At 36.8% G+C, this 23,387-nt stretch overlaps 1 protein-coding gene across 1 annotated transcript in view; it reads left to right on the top strand.

The window, feature by feature from the left end:
- The window catches only part of Antxr1 (ANTXR cell adhesion molecule 1), a 206,607-nt gene that overhangs the window by 15,876 nt on the left and 167,344 nt on the right, over nt 1-23,387 (top strand). The window contains 2 exon segments of the mRNA XM_033764479.1: nt 9,196-9,267; nt 13,771-13,842. Of these exon segments, the coding sequence (XP_033620370.1) occupies nt 9,196-9,267; nt 13,771-13,842 (144 nt within the window).

The following is a 23,387-nucleotide window of genomic DNA, read 5'->3' on the forward strand; positions in this document are numbered from 1 at the left end:
TAAAACAGGATAGGATATCCTATCCTGTTATATCTAGCCAAGGTATCACCTGCAAGTGAAAAAATATGCAGGAACTTTCAGCATAGTATATATTCTTCTGGAAAATGCAATAGGTACTATTTTCACTAGAAAATTACCCAAAGTTAATCAGTTTTAAAAAGACACTTAATGTACATAAGATCCAAATTGTATAACTGATAATGTGAAATAGGAAGAAAAAGGGCTAAAGGTGTAGAGGAAGTGGGAAGGGTAGGGGAAAGGAAGTAAGCGAAAAAAAAATATGAGGAAAGGAAAAAATGGAAACAAAGTCTTTAAATAGGGGAGGATGGAGGGGGTGAAGGGAGGGCAGGGGTATGAGGAAAAAATGAGAACCAAGATCTGTCATGAAAAGGTGTAAGATCCCAATGATGAATGTAACTGTACTGTATACCTAAAATGTACCAATAAACTCAATAAGATAAAAAAATAAAAAGACACTTAAAATATAATCATTGTTATATAAAAGAAAAAGTAATGGTGACTGCTGAAGACTTTTAAGCAAGTCTCATTTATATTTTCTATAAATTTTGAGTTGATAACTGCATCAATGAACAAAAGCAGTCAGTCATGAGAAAAGATTAAACTAAAAATAAGGAGACTTGGGAGAAAAAGCTTACACTATTTCTAAATATTCATATTCATTGATAGCATTGACTGCTTCTCTGAATATTGCAAAACAAATAATTAATTGAATAAATAAATGATCTGATTCATCTGAACACAGTTTGAGAAATTTTTCACAGAACTGAAGCAGAAAAAAATACAAAAATTAAAATTATGAGAAAAGATTGTACTAATATCTTAAAGGCTAGGCATAAGATATCTAATTATGTATAATAAGAGTTCTAGGAAGAGAGAACATTTTTAAGTAATACAACAAAAAATAATGATAAATGATCATCTTCCTGAGATTCAGATTGATTAAAGTCTTCATATCTAAGTGACTGATCAAATATTCAGCCTAGTTAATTTTGAAGTCTTTAGATCTAAATTATTTACCAAATATTCAGCATAATTTTAATGTCATCTTCGATAAATTCTTAAAATATGTGAATAAATAGAAAATCACTCATGCAAAAACGGAAAATAATGGCTTTCCCCTACCAAAAAAAAAATGAGATTTAGATTTGCATGAAATGGTCTATAGTACAACATTAAATGTTCAAAAGAATTAAATAATTATAGAGTCTCGAGTAAAATGTGATTTTAAAATTTCTTAGCCAGGATTTCTCAGACATGCAAAAATTCAAAATGCATCTCATCTGTAGGTCCTTAATGAAAAAAAGTTACTTGAAAATATTAATATCAAAGTAGAAAGTGTATTTGAAATAAAATATAAGAAAAAGATATGATATAAAAGAAACAGAAGTAAGTAATGGCCCTGGAAAAGTTCAGACGTCATAATAATGTTATCTGTTGTATTATGTGTCAAAATATAAAAGTTGTAGAAAGCCTTTTTATAAGAGAAGATGTAATTTTTATACAGTAGAACAAAAATTACTAATATGACATTTATATATACAAGAATATAGTTTATTTTAGCTCCCAAACTCTTTTTTTCCCTCCTAAGTCTACCTACTAAGTTGTAGGTAGGAGAAAAATTACTAAATTTTAGACCAAAGTAGTAGTAATTGCCCATTGTTATGATTTTTTTAAAGTCTCAGTAAGTTGTTGGCCTTTTAGATTTTGCCTTTTGATTAAAAACTTCTAATTTTAAGTTAAATGCATTAAAAAATAACTAAATAATCAGTAAAACAACAGTATCCTGCAACAGAACAAAATTTATCTTACAAGGCAACGATGACTCTGTATTCATAAAATGTATTAAGATAACTCACATTTATTTTGACTGCCAAATATGAAACCCATATTGTTATCTCAGTAGGAAAGACATCTCTCTGAATACTTAAATGTTCTGAGGATAGAGAGGATATGAATAATAATCAATGAGGTGCATTTAATAAATACAGTTTGAACTCTAAATCCCACAAAGAATAAGCTTTCCTTTAAAACGCCAATGAAATATTTATTAGATGACAAAGAATGCCTCCACATATACCCGAAGGCACAATTTTTTCAGTCCACATTCTCAGCAATAAATATCAGGAAATGAGTAGCAAAATGCACTAAAACTTTAGCTAGTAGGCAAAAAAAATAGAGACTTTTATATTAGCTTGTCATGAGAAACACGTGATAGTGAATATAGAAATTAGAAAAAACAAGACTGAAAAAAAATGACTGTCTAGGATAGAGGTTGGCAAACTATGGCCTGTGGCCTGCTTTTGAAAATAAGTTTTATTATAGCACAACTGCCTTTATTTTGTTTTTGTATGGTCCATGGTGGCTTTTGTGCAGGGGGGAAAAATGAGTAGTTGCTATAGAGACCATATGACCCCACCACCTCATATCCTGAAATATTTACTGTCTGGCCCTTTAGAGGAAAAGAAATTACCATACGCCTTGACTACAGGAACATTTGCAACCTAGTAGAAAGTGGACAAAGAATATCGAAACCAGAGTTAGCATCATGGGCTTAGACCTGTGCAGTCATCCAGCTCCCCTCATTTAAGAAGGGCCTTGGCTTAATGCTCTGATATAACCATTTTGAAGTTCTTATGTTTTTAAACAAATGGCCTTGAATTTTCATTTTGCACTGGGTTCTGCAAATTCTGTAGCTGAGTCAAAGAAAATAAAAATAATAAGTATTTTTTAATTGTATGGCTTACAATTAAATGCATCTAAATTTAAACTATATTGAAATCAAATGGCCCTTCCTTTGCTCAACCTGCCTACATAGATTGGTTTACACTGATGTGGAAGCAGTTTGGAGGGCAACTGCCTTCCTGAAATGCAGCTGCAAATTTTGGCATCTGCCACTCACTTTCTTTGCTGTTCAAAATCCTCCAGGAGGAGAAGGGAGGATTGGGAGTTTTGTCATCTTGCTTATCGAAGGGCGCAAATTTCATCACAAATGACACCCAGGATATACACATTGTCTTATACATATCTTCCCTGTATCATGATCTTATCTTCCAAATTTGGTTCTTCAACTGCTAAAGGAATTTAGAAGACACCTTTGAAAAATACATTATCTTGAGCAAAATTATATTCTGAGTCTCAAATATTAACTCTCTTCTCTTTTGTATCACTTCTGGAAAAAGTGAATCCCCCACCCTTCCTCTGTAGTCCCTGGCAGATGCATGCCTTGAGCTGACTGCAGTGTATTAGGGGTTGAGTACGAGTTTGTTGAGAAAGGCAGAGTGTAGATGAAAAGAGTATGTTGTTACATCTCTTTGAACATGATCTACAAAAAATATATTTTACATCTTGATTCAGTACACATATGAGACTTAAATATAATTCACCAAAGGTTTTATGTAGCATTGCTTTCTGTTACTGTGTGCAGTATATTCTGATGCTTCAATTTTATATTTCATTTTTTGAATATTGGTAATATCCCACCAAACTGATTGCCCAATTGACTAATAGATTGCATTCCCCAGTTTAAAAGTCATTGGTTTCAAAGCCAATAGAATGTCCAGGGGGAAATTCATCACAAATGAGTAGGGTCGGGGTGGAATCTCCATGATACAGAAACAGTTAGGATGGGTAACTCCAAACTTAGAACACAGCTCACTACTTGGTTTTGGGCTGGTATTTAAAGAAGTCAGAGTAGAAGTAAGTCAAGGAGAAGCTCTGTGAGCAGGAGTGCTTGGCTATGACCTCAGAAGCGATAGGGGAAATGGAGCCAGCGACAGCTGTGTGGTTCATTCATAGGAAGGAACTCTTGGCCAACTAACCAACTGTCTGTGCTCTCAGCAAAAACAAGATGAAAGATGGAGACCTGAGTCAGTATTAGGGCTCCAATCACCTAGGATGCAATATGAGTTTGGAATGAAGAAAATGAGAGCCCAGGAAGAAGCTGGGGAAAGAGGCACAACGGCAAATGGATGTGGGATCTTTGGACTAATTGTGGTGTCTGAAGCCACCAGGTACATCCATACTTTTCCAGATTTGTCTAGGGACCTGAGTATGTTACCGGGGTCATCAGCGACTTCAGTCCGGTGGGGCCAAGGAAAAACAGGGACTGGGAGTTTTATAATTTCTATCCTTAGAGATACTCTGCTCTTCTGGGCTTAAGAAACTCCTGGGTGATGGTTTCAACTACAAGCTTTCTTTTTTCCTTTTATTATACTGTAATCCAAAGGGGGACAATTTAAATCCAATTTGATCCACTCGGTTCTGACTCCAGTTATGTGTGTGGCTAATGGAAAGAGCCTGTGTTTTCTAAGGCTCTTAACCACAGGGATGTTTGGAAACCCTCATAAAGAATGCAGTTTTGTTCAGAAAACAAATCGGAATAAGATTTGGGGTTCTTATTTTGCTTCTACTCTTTGTGTATTAGTCCCTTGGAAGTAACTGAACAGTAATCTGAGGGCGATGCCAGGTTCCATGCAAAAATTCCTCACTAGGAACACACAGTGAGCATAAGGACAGAAAACAAATTGCTTGACTTCTTATCATATGCCAACATTGTAGAGAGCATAGAAAAAAAAAATAAGTAAGAAACCGGAGCTGCCCCCAGCAAGGACCTTCTTCAGAGACTGTTATAGTGGAGCAAAGCCACATCACTAGGTAGGGTGGTAGGGTAATGACCCCAGATTTGAGGGACCTCAAGAGTAATGAATGCATCTTCAAACATAAATCAGTGAAGCTGTCTTTAGGCAGAATTCTTAGGAAGCTACTTGAATTTCCAATTTTGCTAAGATTTGTGCTTGTGGAACAGGAGCACAAATCTCAGTGAGGCTTGGACCCTATGTACCCCGCTCCTGATACCAAGCCAGCACATGGATGTCTCGGAGGGCTAGAAGGCTAGAACTGAGTTAGGATTTGAATAAGTCGATCAGATACCTTTCACATGCCCTAATTTCTAGAACATAACACTGAAATTCTGTGTAACTATGATTTGCTCATGAGTTATGTGTTAAAAATAATTCTGGAAAAAAATCCATGACTAACAGAGTCCAGTAGAGCACTTCCCACTACTGTTTATATTTGTGCTTAGAAGAAATTTTTTGTTTCTGCCTTACAGCTTTAGATAACAGTGGCTGTGTGAGCCACGATTGCCTGAAAATATTATCAGGCCCCCACAGCTGGGATTTAGTTGTTAACTCTTTTGTTTTGTTTTGTTTTGGGTTTTTCTTTGTAGTAACAACACATTTACTGGTACATTTTAGGCATATATAATGAAAACACTCATCATAGGGAATTTGCAGTACATGATACATCTCACCTTTTTTTCCCTTTTCCCCTCTCCCCTCAAGCCCCCTCCCCTCCCTATGTACAAAAGCTTTGCCTTCATTTTTTCCTTCTATTTTCAGTTTTTTTCTTATCCCTTCCTTCCTTTCTCCCTCTCTCCTCCCCATTCCCCTTCCCGTTTGAACATTTTCTTCCCATTTCCCAAATTCTATTATACATTTTAATCCTTATTTCCATTTTCAGTTTCTCACCCCAAAGAAACCATGCAGTATCTAAACAGGTGTCTCAGATTTATTTCACTTAAGAGTACGGTTTCAAGGTACATCCTTTTAGCTAGAAATGTCTGAGGCTCATCTTTCTTTATGGCAGAGTAGTACTCCATTGTATTTTTTTAAAAAAACACATCTTCTTTATCCATTTGTTGGTTGATGGGTATTTGGGCTATTTCCAAGATTTAGCTATTACAAACTGTGCTGCTATAAACATGGGTGCACATATATCACTGTTGTGTGATGCTTTTAATTCTTTTGGGAAGATACCCAGAAGGGGAATAGCTGGGTTAAATGGAACCTCTAGTTTAGTTTTTTGAGAATTCTCCACACTGATTTCCAGAGTGGATGCACCAGTCATTAATTTGTAAGTACGTAGGCATGATAAATGTGATGCCTACACACCCTAAGGTAGAAGGAAGCTACAATTGGATTTTCTCTCTGCTGTTTTCCCAGCCAACACCTGGCTTCTCCAAGCTGCGAGGAGGAATCCACGTAGGTCCTCTGAGTTGAAAGGAGCCTCTGGGTTGAGGGTTTGAAGTACCTGGGATTGGCTTTTCTGGTTGTAGCCCATGGCAGTTTCCAAATCAAAAAATTAGTCACAAGGTAAAGGGCAGGTGAGACATGCTTGTTGCAATAGAAAATCCACCATGTGCAATTCCCTGTCCTTCCCCTCCCACAGTCTGTCCTTGCAGACTTCTGTGTTTTACAGGGATGTTCTCTCTCTCCTGATTCCCTCACAAGTCGCTACCTGTCCTTTGAGACCCAGATTAAAGACTTCCCATCCACCACGCCTGCACAGGCACAGCGAGCCATTCCTTTCCCTTTGTTCCAAAAGCACAGACTTCAACCGCAGCACATGTCGTGACAAGTGACATTAACTCATCTGTGTTCGCTACTCCACTTTGCGTTCGTGAAGGGAAAGCACCATATCTTATTCATACATGCACCTCAGGCAATTTCATAAGAAGTAAGAAATCTCCAGCATAATTATTCTCTGCTGCTTGTTATACCAAATACTATCTCAGATTAGGGTTCAAGATCAGCACATAATTACATATGATTATCTACTATATAGGGAAGGATCGAGGACTAGATCCTTGTCTTTTGATACTTTGTACGGTATTCTTCGTAAAATTCTCAACAATCTGTCCTTCAGAAAATAGAGGGTAAATATTCATAACTTCTCCGCATAGGTGAGCAAATGGTAACACATTTTCACATTTGTTTTAGTGTTTTTTAGACATAAGTACTATGTGTGTGAATGTAGTCATAGAAACTACTAATGGACATTGAAATTCTTTTTCTCAAACTGCAGTAGTGATGCTCTTTACACAAGGACCTTGTGCACATTCCCTTGCTTCCATGAGAGATTGTAACCTAGGAGCAGGTCATAGTCACAGGAAATGCCTGTCTTCAAGCTCTTTAGGCATTGCCCAACTGCTCTCCAAAATGGTTACATCACTCTCCACACCAACCAGCACTGTGTGAGCATTGCTCCTATTTAGCCCATATTCTCCCGACGTTTAATACTGCTAGGCATTTTAATTCTTGACAATCTGAATAGTATGAAGTGTTACTTAACAAGTGTCTAAACATGCATTTCAATATTTACTAGCAGAGTTGAATATTTTTCATAGGTTGATTTGGCATAATTCGAGAGATTACTAGTTCTGATCTTTACTTTTCTGTTTTCTCCCTTTTAATATTTACTTATACCAATTATTGACATATACTCCACACTAATCTTTTTCTATTAGTTGTAAACATCTTTTGTCATTCTTTTCTTGCTTTTAGCATGTTTCTGGTGTCTTGCTATTCAGAAATTTAGACACATCAGTGTCTCCATGATGCTTTTATTAAGAAACAGCTCCACTCTCCGTATCTGCTTTAAGAAACTCTGCACTGACCCATGGGCATAATTCACCCAACAGATTTAAAGCTTTGCTTTTCTCATAAGGTTTTTAACACATCTAGAGTTACATTTGTGGAAATAACGATCTAACGTTTTTCTTCAGTTGGAAGTCCAACTGCTACCACATCCTGTACTAAAAGGTTTATTCTCCCTCCCCAGTCTGAGTCACCTCTTTCCCGGTGTAGCCAAATCTCATAATGGTTCAAGTCTGGTCTTCTTGTTCCATTCACTCGCTCCACTGTTACATCAGTATCCGTTATGTAGAGTGTCCTATCTGGTAGGGTAAGGTTTCTTGCCTTGTTTTTCTTTTTAAATATTTATTTTAGAATTATTTTGATTAAAGTTAGACTCATTTTCATTTTATTTTTAAAATTGGTTTTTACGTTTCACAAAATATTATTTTAGATTTTTTTCTAGAGTTAAAGTGATAGATTAACTTGGAGAAAAACAGACATCCTTGTGATATGGAGTCTTTAATTGTATGACCATAATATGTTTTATTGCTTTTGTTCAAGTAGGAAAGATTTATCCCTTCAGGATATGGTATAGGAAAAAATAAATTCTTACAGAGAAGGAATATGAGAATTCCTAGAAATGTTGTATCTAGAAAACAAAGTACTTTGCATGTATTCCTTGTTTGTGTGTAATAGTTTGAAACAAGGAAAACAGCAACAAGTAACACTTTAGAAGTTAAAAGTGCAAATGAATTCACAAAAAATTCAGAAATCAGCAGAAAAATTTTACAGTACAAAATGTCAGATTAAAAGAAGCAAACTCAAACCTCAACCATTATTAGAATGGCAGATAGAATCTCAAGGCTCAACAGAAACAGATTCATAATTTAAATGGGGGAAGCATCAGGCTACAGGAAAGTGGGTTTGAGTAGCAGAAGCTAATGTGAATCCACCACAACAGACTGAGTACAATCACTATGGAAAATACTTCAAGCTGAATTAAAGTGGAAGGAGATAGTATCTTGAAATAGCAGTCAGACTTTTTTAGTCAATAAAAGAAGTTCCTTTCAAACAATTCCATATGTTCTAATGGAAGTTTCCCTCTTTTCAGGAAGAGAATCCCTTTTTAATACAGTGAAAAGCCAAATGGGTTTTCTTCTTTGTTTATTAATATCATTAATTAAATTAGATTTCCTTAAATGTATAATTATTAGTACCTTCCTAAAATAAACTCAATTAATTAATTATTCTTCTTTTGGATCCTTGCTGGATTAGTTTCGCTAACATTTTATTTAAGGATTTCACATCTATATTTCAAATGAAATTGAACTGGGAGGATTATGTATCTTTGTTTTGCATGCTTGTACTAATTTAATTTCAAAGAATTGGAATGTTTTTTTGCTTTCTTTATCAAAGAAACAATTTAAATAGCACAAACATAAATGTCTCACAAAGATGTGAAACTAACCTATGTATCTATTTGAGCCCAGGGTTTTTCTGTTGTTTTGGTTTTGGTTTTCAGGGTATAAATATTTGGAAGGTTGGGAGGTGGCTTCAGGAGAGACCTTTAACAAGATTTTTAGGAACTCTAACAGGAAGTATAAACAGCTTTACAAAAAAAATTCTGGATTTATAAAGATTTCAGTTAATGAACCTGATTAGTGGATAGGTCAAATGTAAAGTAATAGAATGTGAAGGGGAATAATACAAGGTGAGGCAAATGAACTGCTAAATTAAGCAACATCTGCTTTTTTTTAAGATCTGGAAGTGTGCTGCACCACTGGAATGAGATCTATTTCTTTGTGGAACAGCTGGCTCATAAATTCATCAGGTAAGAAATGCTTCCCTTATGGGTCTCTGCCATGAGTAAGACCTGCCTATGTTTGCTGTTCTGCTACCTTCTAACCTCTTTGGGGATGCTTTTCCACAAAGGTGGACTCTTAAGTCTTGGATCAGGTACTGTTTACTTTGTTTTGATCTATGTCACATATTAAAACAACTTTGGCTTAGTATTTTCAAGAAAAGACAGATTTGATTATAAGACAAAAGTGTTTAATATTCTCCCTGTTGAATAATATGTTCTAGTAAAAGGATCATAAACACTTTTTTTTTTTTTTGCACAGTTCATCAAAGAGGGATAACTGGCACCTTCTTTTGGACTTGAGTATAGAATGCAGGATGACCAACTCACCTCATTTTGCCCACAATTTTATTAGTTTTAGTATTGAAAATCACACATCCTGGGAACACTCCTTAGTTCTGAAAAAATTTCAATGGTTGAAGGCCGAGGATTTAGCTCAGTGGCACCATGCCAGCCTAACATACTCAAGGTCCTGAGTTTGACCCCTGGTACAGGGGGTAAAGAAATTCAGTGGTTGGTATCAGGAATCATAGCAGGTAGAATCCTCTGAGTATCCTCAACTCTCCTTTTCCAAGCAGGTTTGAACATCTTAGAATCACTGTAAATATTACAGAAGTCCTGAAGGACACATACCAGTAAACGAAACGAGGTCATATCACCCTCCCTGATTGCAGCCTCCAGTGGGTAATACAACTTTCATGGGTGTGCTTGAAACAAGTTGTCAAGGTCTTTGGTAAAATTATCCTGAGCATTGTAAATATTAGCACAGCCCCACTTTATACTTAATGGCCTCCATAGTTTCTCAGTTAATACGAGTGTCTTTAGGGTTCTTCAAGTGAAATTCTTCATCTCAGAATATGTTATCTTCTGAACCCAAGGTAGTGACAGATATCTTCCTCCTAAAGTTATTCACTGATCAACATGTACCTAGCTTCCCAACTGGAGGGAAAAAGCGTTAGGAGGTGCCATCTCTGCAGTGCCCAAACTTAGAAGCTGCAGAAGGAATCATCTAAACCCAGATGACTGAGGGTTACAGATGCTGAGAGGAAAGAAGGAAGAAAAGAAAGTATAGGGGAAGGGAAGAAACAAGAACATGAGTGGTGGTAAAACATACTTAAGGCAATCATTGACACTTATAATTGAAAGGAACAACTTCCCAAACTATCCTAGGAGACATTCATTGCCCTCGTGTTGAACAACTTTGATTAAAAAAAAATTGCTGCCTTTTCAACAAACATCCCAATAGCTGGACAATTTCAGTTTCAGCAAAGTCTTTTGTCATTGAGCCAAAGTGTCCTTTCCTGCACTCATCCTTTGGTCCTTTGGAGGGACATAAAACACATCTGCCTCCAGACACTTGACAGTATCTGCTGTCTCCACTTGCTAGTCTTCTCTTCGGGGCCCCCTGAAGCTGGGGAAGCCATTGGGAAAGTCTTTGAAGTTAGGCAAATAAGAATTTTGAAGCCAAGCTCCCTTGGGCAACCATAGCATTTTACTTACCTTGGGGGAACCCTTGTTTCTATGTGAGAATCACGAAAAGAACGCAAGACTAGCCCAGCACCTGGCTCTGAGTGGGTACACGACATTGCCTTCCTGACTCCTTTAGCAAGTGCCACCATCTTAGAATCATAAAAGACAGGGTCAGGGGATGGAGGTACTAAGGGAACACTTGATCCAATCTCCTTGGTGAAGAAAAGGGAACAGTTTAATCAAGACAGCAAAGTACTTTCCTCTGGCTGTCTCCTCTGAACTCTGTGGCTGTGGAACTCTCAAAGTACAACTCCAAGACATCACCATCATGCAGAGCCCATGTCGCAGGGACTATGTTCTGTTGACTGCTGCAGCCTATGTGCCTGTTACAATGCCAGACACATAGTACATGCTCAATCAATGTTTCTGAATAAATGAATGAATTGTTTTTATTATTCATTTTTATAAATAGTCTGATACAGTTGGTACTGCAAGGGGAAATCTAGTTTTAAAAAAGTAATCGATGACATTACAAATAGATCATTACTAGTTTCAGTGGGATCCTTAACATTCCAAGTCCTTTTGTCTTTCTTTGACTACTTCTCATTCTTCTAATAATGATCCTAATTCTTCATGACTTTCCTCAGTTCCCCAAGCCATAGCTCACACTGATCACTCTCACTCAAGAACTTCAAGAACTTTACCTCTCACTTTATCAAGAACCCAAAGAAGAGGAGACAGAATGGTTATCTCAGGTTTCAATCCTGCTCCTAAATGTTGCATGTATGTCCTTCTACCAGTCACTGGAAGCCAAGTATGTCCTGTCTTTAAGATCAACCTCTCCATTTTGCCGCAACCCCCCCACCATTATCTCTACTTTCTACAGGTCTTTGGTTCTCTCCTCTATTTATCTCTACCTCTTCCCTGGCTCTTTTGCTGTAGACTATAAACATAAATTAATCTCCCTTGCCCATTGCCAAAAGAAGAAAAAAAAAAGATAAACCAACAAACAAACAGAACACAAAGAGTGACAGAAAATCTCTCGATCATGTCTTTCTAGAGACAATCCTGTTTTTCTTTAGTTTCTTACACAAATATCCTTAAAGACTCATTGTCTCAAATATCCTTACTTCTCAATCATTCCTTATTCCACTCCATCTGGCCTCTGTTCTTGCCTTCCACCAAGTTCAATGATGTCCTCAAGGACAAATCCAGTGAGCGCTTGGCATTCCTTAGTCTATTGAATAGAGGGGCTCCAACGGATGCTGACTTTTCCCTCCTTAAAATTTCTCCACTGGCTTCAGGTTCTCCTTTCATCTCCTGACCTTAACCAGACCCTTTTAATGTTAATGTTGGTTCAGTATTTGGCCCACTTCTGGTCTTATTCCTCAGAACAACATTGCCCATATCAGTTTACTGGTAATGCCTAAAACTAAGTTTCTAACCTAGACTTATATCCCAGTTGGGCCTTAGATACCTACATTTCCCACATTTCAAATATATTCTTTCCAGAGCTGAGCTCAGAAATAAGGAAAGCAATATAATATATTGATTAAGAACCCAAGCTCTAGAATCAAAACTTCTGCCACTGTGAAACCTTGGCAAAACTGGTTCATCTTTCAGGGCTTCAATTTCCTTTTATGGAAAATAGGAATAGGAATAGTACTTATCTCACAAAGTTGCTCTAAATTTAATGAACTTATACATTCAGATGACAATAATATGTGGCACATAAGAACTCAATAAAGTTGGCCGTTATTATGTCACTACAATCACTATTACTGTGTCACTATCATTTAACAGTGCCTCAGTAGGGTTGGGGTATTAATAGGCAGCACAGTGTCAAGGACAGAGCACTAAAGTCTGTTTCAGAAGAATAATGTTCAATTCACCAGATACTGTTTGAGCCCCTACCAAGTACTAAACACTATGCTATGATTTCCAAAGAAGGAGACCTTATTCTGGAGGTAGTAGGACCCATTCTCTGTTTTATAACAGAGAAGCTGTAAGATCTAATTTCTATTTTACAAGAAACATTGTGAAGAATGAATTGGAGCACAAATGATGCTAGGCACTTGGTTCCTGCTAAACAGTCAGATGACTGTGGTCAAGGTCCTAAGCTAAAAGGTGGAAAATTAGCTCAGGTTTGAAAAAAATCTTGGGAAATTGGAACTACAAGTTCTTGAGCCTGATCAGGTGTGGGAGGTTACCGCTTTGTGAAGCCACAGTTAATGTGGATGAATCTGCTGTTCACACAGAGAAAGCCCCACAGGACAGTGTTGCCCTGATAAACCCACTGCAGGCTGGCTGTCCGTCTTGCAGAGTGAGATACATGTTAGGTCCTCCACTGAGAGTTATTCTATCAGAGTGTGAATTTTCATTATCAGTGCTTCCATATAAAAACAGGGCCAATGTATTCATTAAAAGTGAAACACAGAACTACCAAGTATAAGCTATTCTGTTGCCAGTCAACTATTCTCTCCTTACAGGATAACATCCTTGAGAAGCCAAGGAGAAATTGAAAATTGACAATGATTCCAACTTTGAGATCAAAGGGAGGTCATGGTATGATGTTAATGGCAAACAGCAACAAGCTACCACAGTTGAGACATTTTCTTCCTTACAGAATCCACCAGACCTTTGTGTACACACTGCCAAATTTGTTTATCAGGATTCCCCCATATTACAGACACCTTGCAGACCAAACCTTTCTTGGGGCACACTACAGACAGAGTTTTATCTTTCTTACTTATAATTCACATTCACTGATCAACAGTATCCAATCAAAAGCAGCCTCCAAAAAGACACAGCAAGTCTTCTTGTTGGGTCACAACTTCAGAGTAGGCTGCTGGCTGCTTGCAACACTAGCCAAAGCCCTTTTGGGTTGTAGGTCCTCAGTCCTGGAAATCATGCTCCAAAGACAAGAACAGCTAAGAAGCCCAGAAAGGAATGATATGGTGCAGTCTTTCTACCTACCCTAATAGAGTTTCTTTTCCTTTCCAGCCCACAACTAAGAATGTCCTTTATTGTCTTCTCTACTAGAGGAACAACCTTAATGAAACTAACAGAAGACAGGTAAGGATACTCCCAAACTCTTCATCCCTGTCATTAGAAAGTCGATCTCTTGCTGGGTTTAGCTGATCATTTTAACCTTTTAGTTGATCATTTTAATCTTTTAACTTTCTTCTAACAAAACTTTTGAACTTCACACCAGGGACCATTCAATTACTCAGTGATGTCTTTTTTTTTTCAGCTTTAATTGAGTTTATTGGTACATTTTTAGGGATACAGCAATGTCTTTTGATAGAATGTCCTGATGTTGGTGAAAATTTGTAAATAACTAAATCACATTAAGATAAATCATATGTTTCATTGGTGACTCAGTCTGCTAACTTGGAGTAAAATATGAGCAAACCAAACTGTTAGGGGACTGAATTTTAAAATTTGAATTATTTTGTTTGTGGATTAAGTTTTCAGTGATATAAGTACACCATGACAGAGGAAAGAGTTTGAAATACTATCCTACATAAGCAAGGAAGGAAATAGAAATGGAGGGTTTATGATAGCACAAAATAAAAGAACATTTAAATCAAGTGTGTAAAAATGTGTTTGATGTAAGAAGAATAGATAGAAAAAATACTCTTTGGGGTTTTACCATATCTCTTTGTACATGAAGACTAGCAGTAACAGAAACACATCATAGGTAGCAGGGAACATTTGGAAGAGGAGAGAACTGTTTTCCTACATTAATGACACTGAACGCGTTTTTTAAAGTGATATTGTCCACAGGAGAGAAGCATTGTGGGGGACATGTGTGCAATTACTGGCAGGTGGCATCATGGAAAGAGTATGTGTGACAGAGAACACATGGTGAGATAAGAGACCAGAGAGATTCAGGGGCCATTTATAACAGCTTACTTACACAAGAGCCAACTTCAATCCCAAAGAGCTACTATAATATCTTCCAATGATGGTGCCTCCCATGACCTAACTTCCTCCCACTAGACCACACTCCTTAGCAGCTCTGACCCCTCACAACATTGCCACTTGACCAGCAGGATTCCAGCATACGAAACTTTGGAGAACACACTCCAACCACACCCAAATTATAGCAGTACACACAGGGAGGCCAGAAAGACTTCATTCTACATCAATCTTCTTATAGAAATAAGAATAGAATGAACAGGCTGGTATAAGGTTTTCTGTCTCAGAAAAAAAATCTAAACTAATTTCTATTCTTTTTCATGCCTTTTCTCCCATCTATGATAAAGAGTACTCTGTACCATATAGAAGTTTCCATACTTTCTTCTTCTCTAAATGCACTCATATTATTGAGATGCACAAAAATCCCATTTAAAAAATGAGTCTCTTACCACATTTTAACAGAAGAAGAAACTAAGATGCATTTGCCTTCCTAAGAACACCAAGTAAAACCCAGACTGGATAGGCTCCACATTCTTTCAGTTTTCCTTACAGACTTCTGTTCAACAGAGAATCTTAAGATTCAAGACACCTGTGTGGCTTTCTTTCAACATTAGCTAAGGATTTTGAAAAGCTCTGAGGAAGTGTCTCCAGCCATCTGCAGGACTCTTAATCTTGCTCAGTCTTCATATGATGCCACTCTTTGTGTAGGGATGTCATTTATTCAGAGATGGAGAACTAAACATAGAAAAAACCTGATTGATCCTGCCAGGAACATATGCTTGTCTCAAAGATTAGGCCATGCATGTGAAGGCTGGTACAGTGAACCCTGAATGGCTCATTAAATCAGCATGTAATTCCTATGGTTGCTTACTCATCTTCTACTTCGATTACTAATAATTCTGGGGCCAACAGGTGCTGGCCATCCTTACAGGGGAATATGCACATTTGTCAGATCAAAACCAAAATCATATCTCACATGTCCTTCACATTCCACTACAACCTGAAATATCCTTGTATTGCTTCATGCAGACTTTACTTGCTCCATATACAAGAGTTCAGCCAGGAGACCAAGTTCGTGTGAGATGATTTACGCGCTACTGTTCACAGCCTCTGGGAAGACAGGGAGGGCAGAATGGGGTTATGATTTCTAAACACCATCAGAATACCAGAATTTCTGATACATTTGCATTTGTTATGCTTGCTGAAATTAGTCATCCTCTGAATCTACTTGAATTTGGCATTTTTGTCCTTTAACTAGCATACTGTTAGTTCCCGATGCCCAAGAGATGACAGAGGTCAAAATCTCTACTTTGCTGGGAGCATCATTTAATATAGGCTAAATGAGCAGAAAACAAAAGCCAGAAACACCTTATTAAAGATTCTGAGTTTCATGTGGTGACTGCTTTCCTAACCACAGATCAGTGGGCAGAGCACACCCCCAACTTCATCAGCCTACAGAAGAGTTGTGGGCAACTGAATACCTTTAAGGTGCATCCTAAGGAGACTGGATAAAAGAATCAGGCTTTCACTAGGCTAGTACTGTTTCTGACTTACATGACTTACAGTGCCTTAGTTGGGCCTAAGAATCCATATATTTTTCTCTATATCTCATTTGATCTTCATAGTATCCCTATAAGACAGTAAATGATCCATTATTATACCTACATAATATTTTGGGAAACAGATTTAAAAAGTACTTGTTCAAAAGACATGAATTATCAAAGACATTTCAACAAGAGGAAAATATTTTGTATAAATCAGAATAAATACATAATGCTATTGTTGTATTTGCATCCAATTATTGAGTTCAAATATGTAAAGAAAAGTTGGAAGTCTGAAGAGATAGAGTAGAAAATATAATGTGCTAAGATATAGAAAAATACAATTAAAATAATGATAGCAATTGTAAGATACTTTAGGTATCATTTCCTATTTATTTTCATAGCCATTGTTGCTCTGATTTCTGATGGTAACCGCGTGGTCATTTGAATCATTGTTTTATATGTAATATACTGTTTTGCTCCAACTGCTTTTAAGATTTCTTCTTTATTGTTACTTTTCAGCAGTTTAGTTATGTCTTGCCTGGGCATGGTTTTAAATTTATCCAATTTTGCCTTTGCTTAGCTTCTTCAATTGATAAGCTTGTGTTTTCCATGAGATCTGGAGAGTTTGTAGCCATTATTTATTGAATATTTTTTCTGTACAAGTTGTTTCCTCCTCTTTCTGGTACTCCAATAATGCAAATGGCAAGCCTTTGATCTTATTTCAACATTCTCTCTGAAGTTCTATTTGTTTCTTTTTCAATCTTTCTCCTTTTCTTCTGTTGATCTATCTTCAAGTTCACTGACTCTGTAATATTTTTTAGCTACTAAGCCTATCTACTTAATTTTTTATTACCAATACTTCATTTTTAAGTTGTAAAATTTCCATTTGTTTTTCTTTTAAAGTTTTTATTTCCTTGCTAAAATTTTCTATCTTTTCATTTATTTCAAGTGTATTTACCTTGACCTCCTCAATTATAGTTTTGGCTGCTTTAAAGTCTTGTCTTATAATTCCTGCACCTCTGAATTGGCCTCTTAATTGTGTTTTCCTTCGAGAATTGATCACATTTTTTTGGATTTTGTATATGTTGAATAATTTTATAGTATAACCTGAAATTTTTGAATTTATAGTGTTTAAATTGGGGATTGGGGATCACATTCAACCTCTGAGAAAATGTTGACTTTTTATTTTCTTTGTTTGCTTCAGTAAGCAATCACCCAGCTTGGGTTTAGACCACAAGTTCTATCTCTTCTGTGGGTGGTGGTTTCAATGTCAGCTCAGCTTTCTAAAGCTTTGCTAAACTCTTTTGGATCTGTCCGAAGTCCAAAGCTACTCAAGAATGTGCTATGTGTGATGTATACAGCTTCAAAACAGAATGAAGGGCTTCTCCTCCAGCTCTCTCTCTCTCCTCTCTAGGATACCCCCACTATCTAACCCGTGAGAGCCCCCTTTTTCCTTTTCCTCTAGCAAGAAAGATGGTGTTTCCATTGGCATTTTGACCACCCATGTTGCTGCCATGCAGTTATCCAGGGAGGCCACAGTGAAGCAAAGGCAGAGATGTTAAAAAAAAAAAAAAAATAGAGAGAAGCAAAACTGGAAATTCTCACATTCTTTGAACCACACGGACCTTTTCCCCCCAGAGTTTCCCAGAAATATGGGAATTTTCTTGGCCTTCCTTTTAGGTAATGTCTCAGTCACTGCCAAGTGCCTAAAACTTTACCTCAGGTTAAGGTCATGAAAGAAAAATGAGAAAAAAAAATGTGTAACTCACCCCTGTGTGGATCATTTCTCCAGGTTTTACCTGTCCTCCCAATCCACCAGCTTAGTTTACTTTTAAAAGTCTTCTTGTGGTTACTTTTTTATTTTAACCAAGGTTTTTGACTGTAATCAGCTGGAGACATAGACGGTAGAGGGCATATTCTCCTTTGACAGTGTTGCCTGAGTTTTACCAACAAAGATGCTGAGGTGGGCTGGAAATTTAGCTCAGTGGTTCCGCCACCTGCCTCAAGAGTGCAAGGTCCCAAGTTCGATCCCTGGTACCCCCCCAAAAAAGTTGCTGAGGTGCAGTTTATATAACTTACTGAAGTCAAATAACTACTAAAAAGCAGAACTAGTTGTTATTTCTGTCTTCTGAAGTTGGCCCAGTTCATGAATTCTTCCAAGATTTCTTAGCTGCATCAATTTAAACAATTAATAAATTATAACACTCTTTATGTCATTTCACTAGGATAGAGGGTGTAATGCTATGTACTATCAGAATAAAATAATTTAGTGTTAACTTCCACAAACTGTGATTGTATGTTTAAATTTAAAGAATTTATTGTATTAAAAATATATTACCACTAATCCCCTCTCAAAATATTACTCCTTGTTTCAAACACATATATCCTATCATTTTTAGTTGCACTGCTGTGACTGTCCTCAGTGTCCTAAATTGATTCAAATTATTTACCTTTAATGAACCCTATGACTTTGAGGAAGAACCAGAAGTCACACGGTGCCAGATCCAGTGAATAAAGTAGATGAGGACACACTGTGATGTTTTTACAAGCCTGCCTTTCCATTGGCTATCACTTGATAGTAGCATTCACCTTTTTTTTTTTTAGTACTGGGGATTGAACTCAGGTCCTTGTGCTTGCAAGGCAGGCCACCGAACCGCTGAGCTAAATCTACGGCCCTTCACCATATTTTTTAAATCATATTCATAAGGACACGACTTCCAGAACTATTTCAGAGAGTAACAAAAACCATAGGGTAAGTGTTCTCAAAGCAAGAGTAAATACCTTGAGGGGGATTAATTGTCATGTGCCTTTTCCTGAAATGAATTTTATATGTAAATATTGACAGTATCTTGTTATCACTTCCATCCATGATTCCCTGAAAACTCAAGGCTAGCCTTATTCCCGAAATATTTCAAATGTCTCATCATTTGGAAGTGAGATAATCTCAAGGAAGTCCAACTATTCAGTTAAACCAAGAAAATACATTCTATTTAATCAGATGCTTTTCTGTCATCTATTAAGGTGGTCGTATGTTTCTTTTACCTAAAAGAGCTGCAAAATTAATTACAAAGACTTTAAAATATTGGAACATGCTTATATTTCTGATTATACTTGATTGTGATAGAATCTAAAGATGTAGATCTGAATTCTGTGTTCTACATATTTGTCAGGAATTTAGTAAGCCTATTCATGATTGTGGTTGGGTTTCTATTGTCCTTTTTATGACTACCATTATTCATAATTTTTATTTAAATCATGTATTCTAGAATTGATTTATGATATAAAGTATATAGGCAACATCCAGTTTTCTCCCTCCAGATTAGCCAGTTTTTCCAACATCATTGTTTTACCAAGCACTTAAAAAGTTAAACTTTTTATACACTTGAGTCCATTGCTGAGTTTCCTATTTTGCAACTACTCAGTCCTGTTTTCTGACTGTTTCTTTACCCAGATCACATTGTTTTAATTAGTTTTAACATCTGGAGGACAAGTTCTTCTTCATTTCTAATAATGGGCAAAAATCTCCTTGGTCTTTAGTAGACTTTTCCAACAATGTGAATTTTGAATAAATTTGTATGTTCTAAAATATCCTTGGGATTTTAACTTGAATATGGAAAGTAAAGATTAATCTCAGCAATAATGACATTTCATTTTTACTAGATAGTACTTATTTCCTTTTAAAGAATGTATCACTTTTCTTTTATGTCCCTCAGTAAGATGTTATTCTTAAGCTAAATCTCATACAGTGTGTTCTGTTCTCTTTCATAAATTGTTTTTTATTGCTGGAGCAGGGAACTCAGTTTTTAGTTCATGGCCTCTATTGAACTCTATAGAAAGATCTAAAGAAATGTGCATGTGATGGTTTTTCTATAGAAAGAATAAGTATATTGTATCTGAAGTAGCTGTCCTGTAATTTTTTCTTTTTTCTTTTTTCTTTTTTTTTTTTTTTTAGAGAGGACCTCACTATGTAGTTGAGACTGACCTGGAACTCACTATGTAGTCCAGGCTGGTCTTGAACTCACAGTGATCCTCCTGCCTCAGCCTCCTGAGTGCTGGGATTACAGGCGTGCACCACCACGCCCAGGTATCCTGTAATTTCTTCACCCTAAATGAAATGCTGCTTTGGGGGACAATCACTGGCTTTGGAAAGATATTTCTTATCTTATCATTTTAATGAGATATTTTATTAGATTTAATACTTTTCTTAATTACCTACTAATTGTTTCTTAATTTAATCTTCACTTTTGTGTACTTTAAAAAAATTCAATGACTCATCATTTTGTTCTTTTGCTATGGTTAATTTCTTTCATCTGCTTCTTATACACAAACACTCACACACACACACACACACACACAAACACACACACACACATGCACACACGAATTTCCTTTTCATTACTTGAAGTTTTATTATAGAACCTAGCTCTGGGGAAGATGCCTGTAATCCCAGCATTTGGATGGCTGAGGCAGGAGTACTGACATGAGCTCAAGACCAGCTAGGGCTACATAGTGAGTTCAAGACCAGACTGAACTACATAGTGAGACCCTGTCTCAAACAAACAAACAAAAACAAGCAAAAAGAACTCCTTCCCCCATCTACCTAACCTGTTCTCATGACCTGGAATCCCAGGATAGCATGGCCTTCCTTCACTTTGATCTGAGAAACTCTACTTTGTGCATGAATTTTAAATTCTTTGTTGAAACTTCCTTTCTGTAAGGAAAAAGCAGTTTCTCTATAATATTTATTTAACTTTATCTATAGCAATTTGGAAAGGGAAGTGAAAGTTGAAATGTGAGATCTTTAACTGGAAAATTTTACCTTTCTCTCAAACTTTGTAAAATTAAAAAACAAACCATAACAAAACAACCATGGGTCAGAGAACTGTTATACTTTATCCAACCCACTGACCTCATTTTTCTGCTGAAGAAAATGCTTTCCAGAGATTGAACTATTTGCCCAAATTCATTCATGTATTCAGAGGCAAACAGGTTTTTTTTTAATTCACAGAATTAAAAATTTTAAATCCAGTAGTTTTTCCATGACTTTGTGTAATGCAGCCTCCCCCGTGCACACTGCTTCTGTGTGCATCCTGCTGTCTATTGTTTCTTATCTGTGGGATATTTAAATGGAAGCTACCACTGTGTATGGGCGTAGGTATCTGTACTTGCATGTGCACATATGTGTGTATCCATATGTAGCCTTTTATTAAGTACTTATGATGTACTGATAAGCTAAAATATTTTCCTGATCTCTACATGGGTAAACAATAGTATAAAGGTGTAGGTAGAGTGGGAAGGGTAGGGGAAAGGAAATAAGGGAAAAGAAAAAAATATGACAAATTGAAAAACTGGAAATAAAGTATTTGTAAATGGGGAAAGGAGGAGGGGGTAAAGGGAGGGCAGCAGTAAGGGGAAAAAATGAGAACCAAGACCTGCCATGTAAAGGTACTCAATCCCAATGATGAATGTAACTATACTGTATACCTAAAGTGTACCAATAAACTCAATGAGGAAAAAAATAAACATGGGTAAATAATAGTATTCACCTAATGAGACTGTTATGAGCATTGCATTATATATTATTATTATACAAGGAAATGCTAAGGCAGATGAGGCTCGGCACCACTCTGATGAACAAGTGTAGGAACCTGGATGTGAACCCAGTGAATGGCCCTTCTGTCCATTTTTCAAGTACTATGCAGTGGGATTCCCTGGAATTTTATTATTATGCAGAACAGTAAATTTGTTTAAAGAAAGAACACAGTTCACCACCCAAATGATGTTTGAGTCTTCTGGAAAACAGGTCCCCGAAAGCTTATGCCCTCCAAACATTTCATCTTCATGGCGTGGAAAGCTGGAGCTTGGAAATGTTTCTCACAAAGGGGTAAAGAGGTAACATCAGCACTCCACAGACGGGTTAAGATGTTCAGAATCTTGCTTATTGCTTAAGGAGCTAGAGTGAAAGCCAAGAATGCTTGGCTCAAACTGCTGAGTGGAAACCAAGAGACCATATTTCTCTATCCCCCTCAGTCATCTTTCAGTTTGGTTGAGAGTGTGGTTTTGCCATTAGTGTCACAGGGGAAAATGACATATTCTGGACACATCATTTGATTCCTGGAGCAGAATGATTATAGGCTGCCATTACCAAGAGACATAGTTCTAAAAGCCTTGTCTAAATTTAAAAATAACAAGAGAGAAAGAAGAGTGTTCAGATATTCAGTGCTTGAAAGAGCGCATATTCATTCCATTTTGAGGTACTGTTCATTTAGTTGTGACAGTGCTTGATGGCAAAATTAACAGAAATGGTGAGGGAATGGGGCATTTATGTATTCCCTTGTCCTGTTGATTGAAAGATAACAGCTTGTGGAGTAAATCCACACACAAGTTTCTCACCTCTCTGTGATTCTATTACTTTATCTGCAAGAGAAATATAGTCATATTCCTACCCACAGAACTGCAGGCAGTTAATAATGCAGAACTAGTGAGCTCAGTGGACAGCTGTTACTACTATAGTGGTGATTGTTAAGAGAAGTTTTGATAAATAGCCAACTGGTCAACCAAAGTCCTCCTAGACAAATCCTACCTCAAATTATCACAGCATATACCACAGTTAATTTGAAGAGTGACCTCAGCTCTCCTTGGCTCATTTCCTTACCCAAAGTTTTTAACATTTGCTTAGTCTATCGCTATAGAGGACATAAGAAGAAAATACTATTTCACCATTAAGCCAGGTAAAAGTTATTGTTTCCTTTATCTAGTGGCTCTAGCAAAATTAAATCACAACAATGGTAACAAGAGCCCACTTTGGAGCAGTTCAGCAGATCTGGGAACACACTGATTTGTGAGAGTAGCATAGCCTACTGTTTATTTCTCAAACTCTCCCCACAGAGTACCTGGGTTAATAATAGAAAATAAATGTGCACCCCTGGTGCCTAGGTCATCTTTTGATATGTCTCATTGAAAGCAAGAAATTTCTCAATTTTTCCATCTATATAATGTATACACTATCATATTCAATTCCATAATACGCCAATATTATGATTTTATGTAGAAGTCATATTGAGTTCTCTCTCAAATCCTGAAGTATAACTTATGCTCCAGAAAAGAATGTATTATATCTCATGTGTGTTTGTGTACTGTTACATACTAAGT

Source organism: Fukomys damarensis, unplaced genomic scaffold (genome assembly GCF_012274545.1).
Source record: "Fukomys damarensis isolate Sample0158 unplaced genomic scaffold, DMR_v1.0_HiC HiC_scaffold_2, whole genome shotgun sequence".
Taxonomy (NCBI): Eukaryota; Metazoa; Chordata; class Mammalia; order Rodentia; family Bathyergidae; genus Fukomys; species Fukomys damarensis.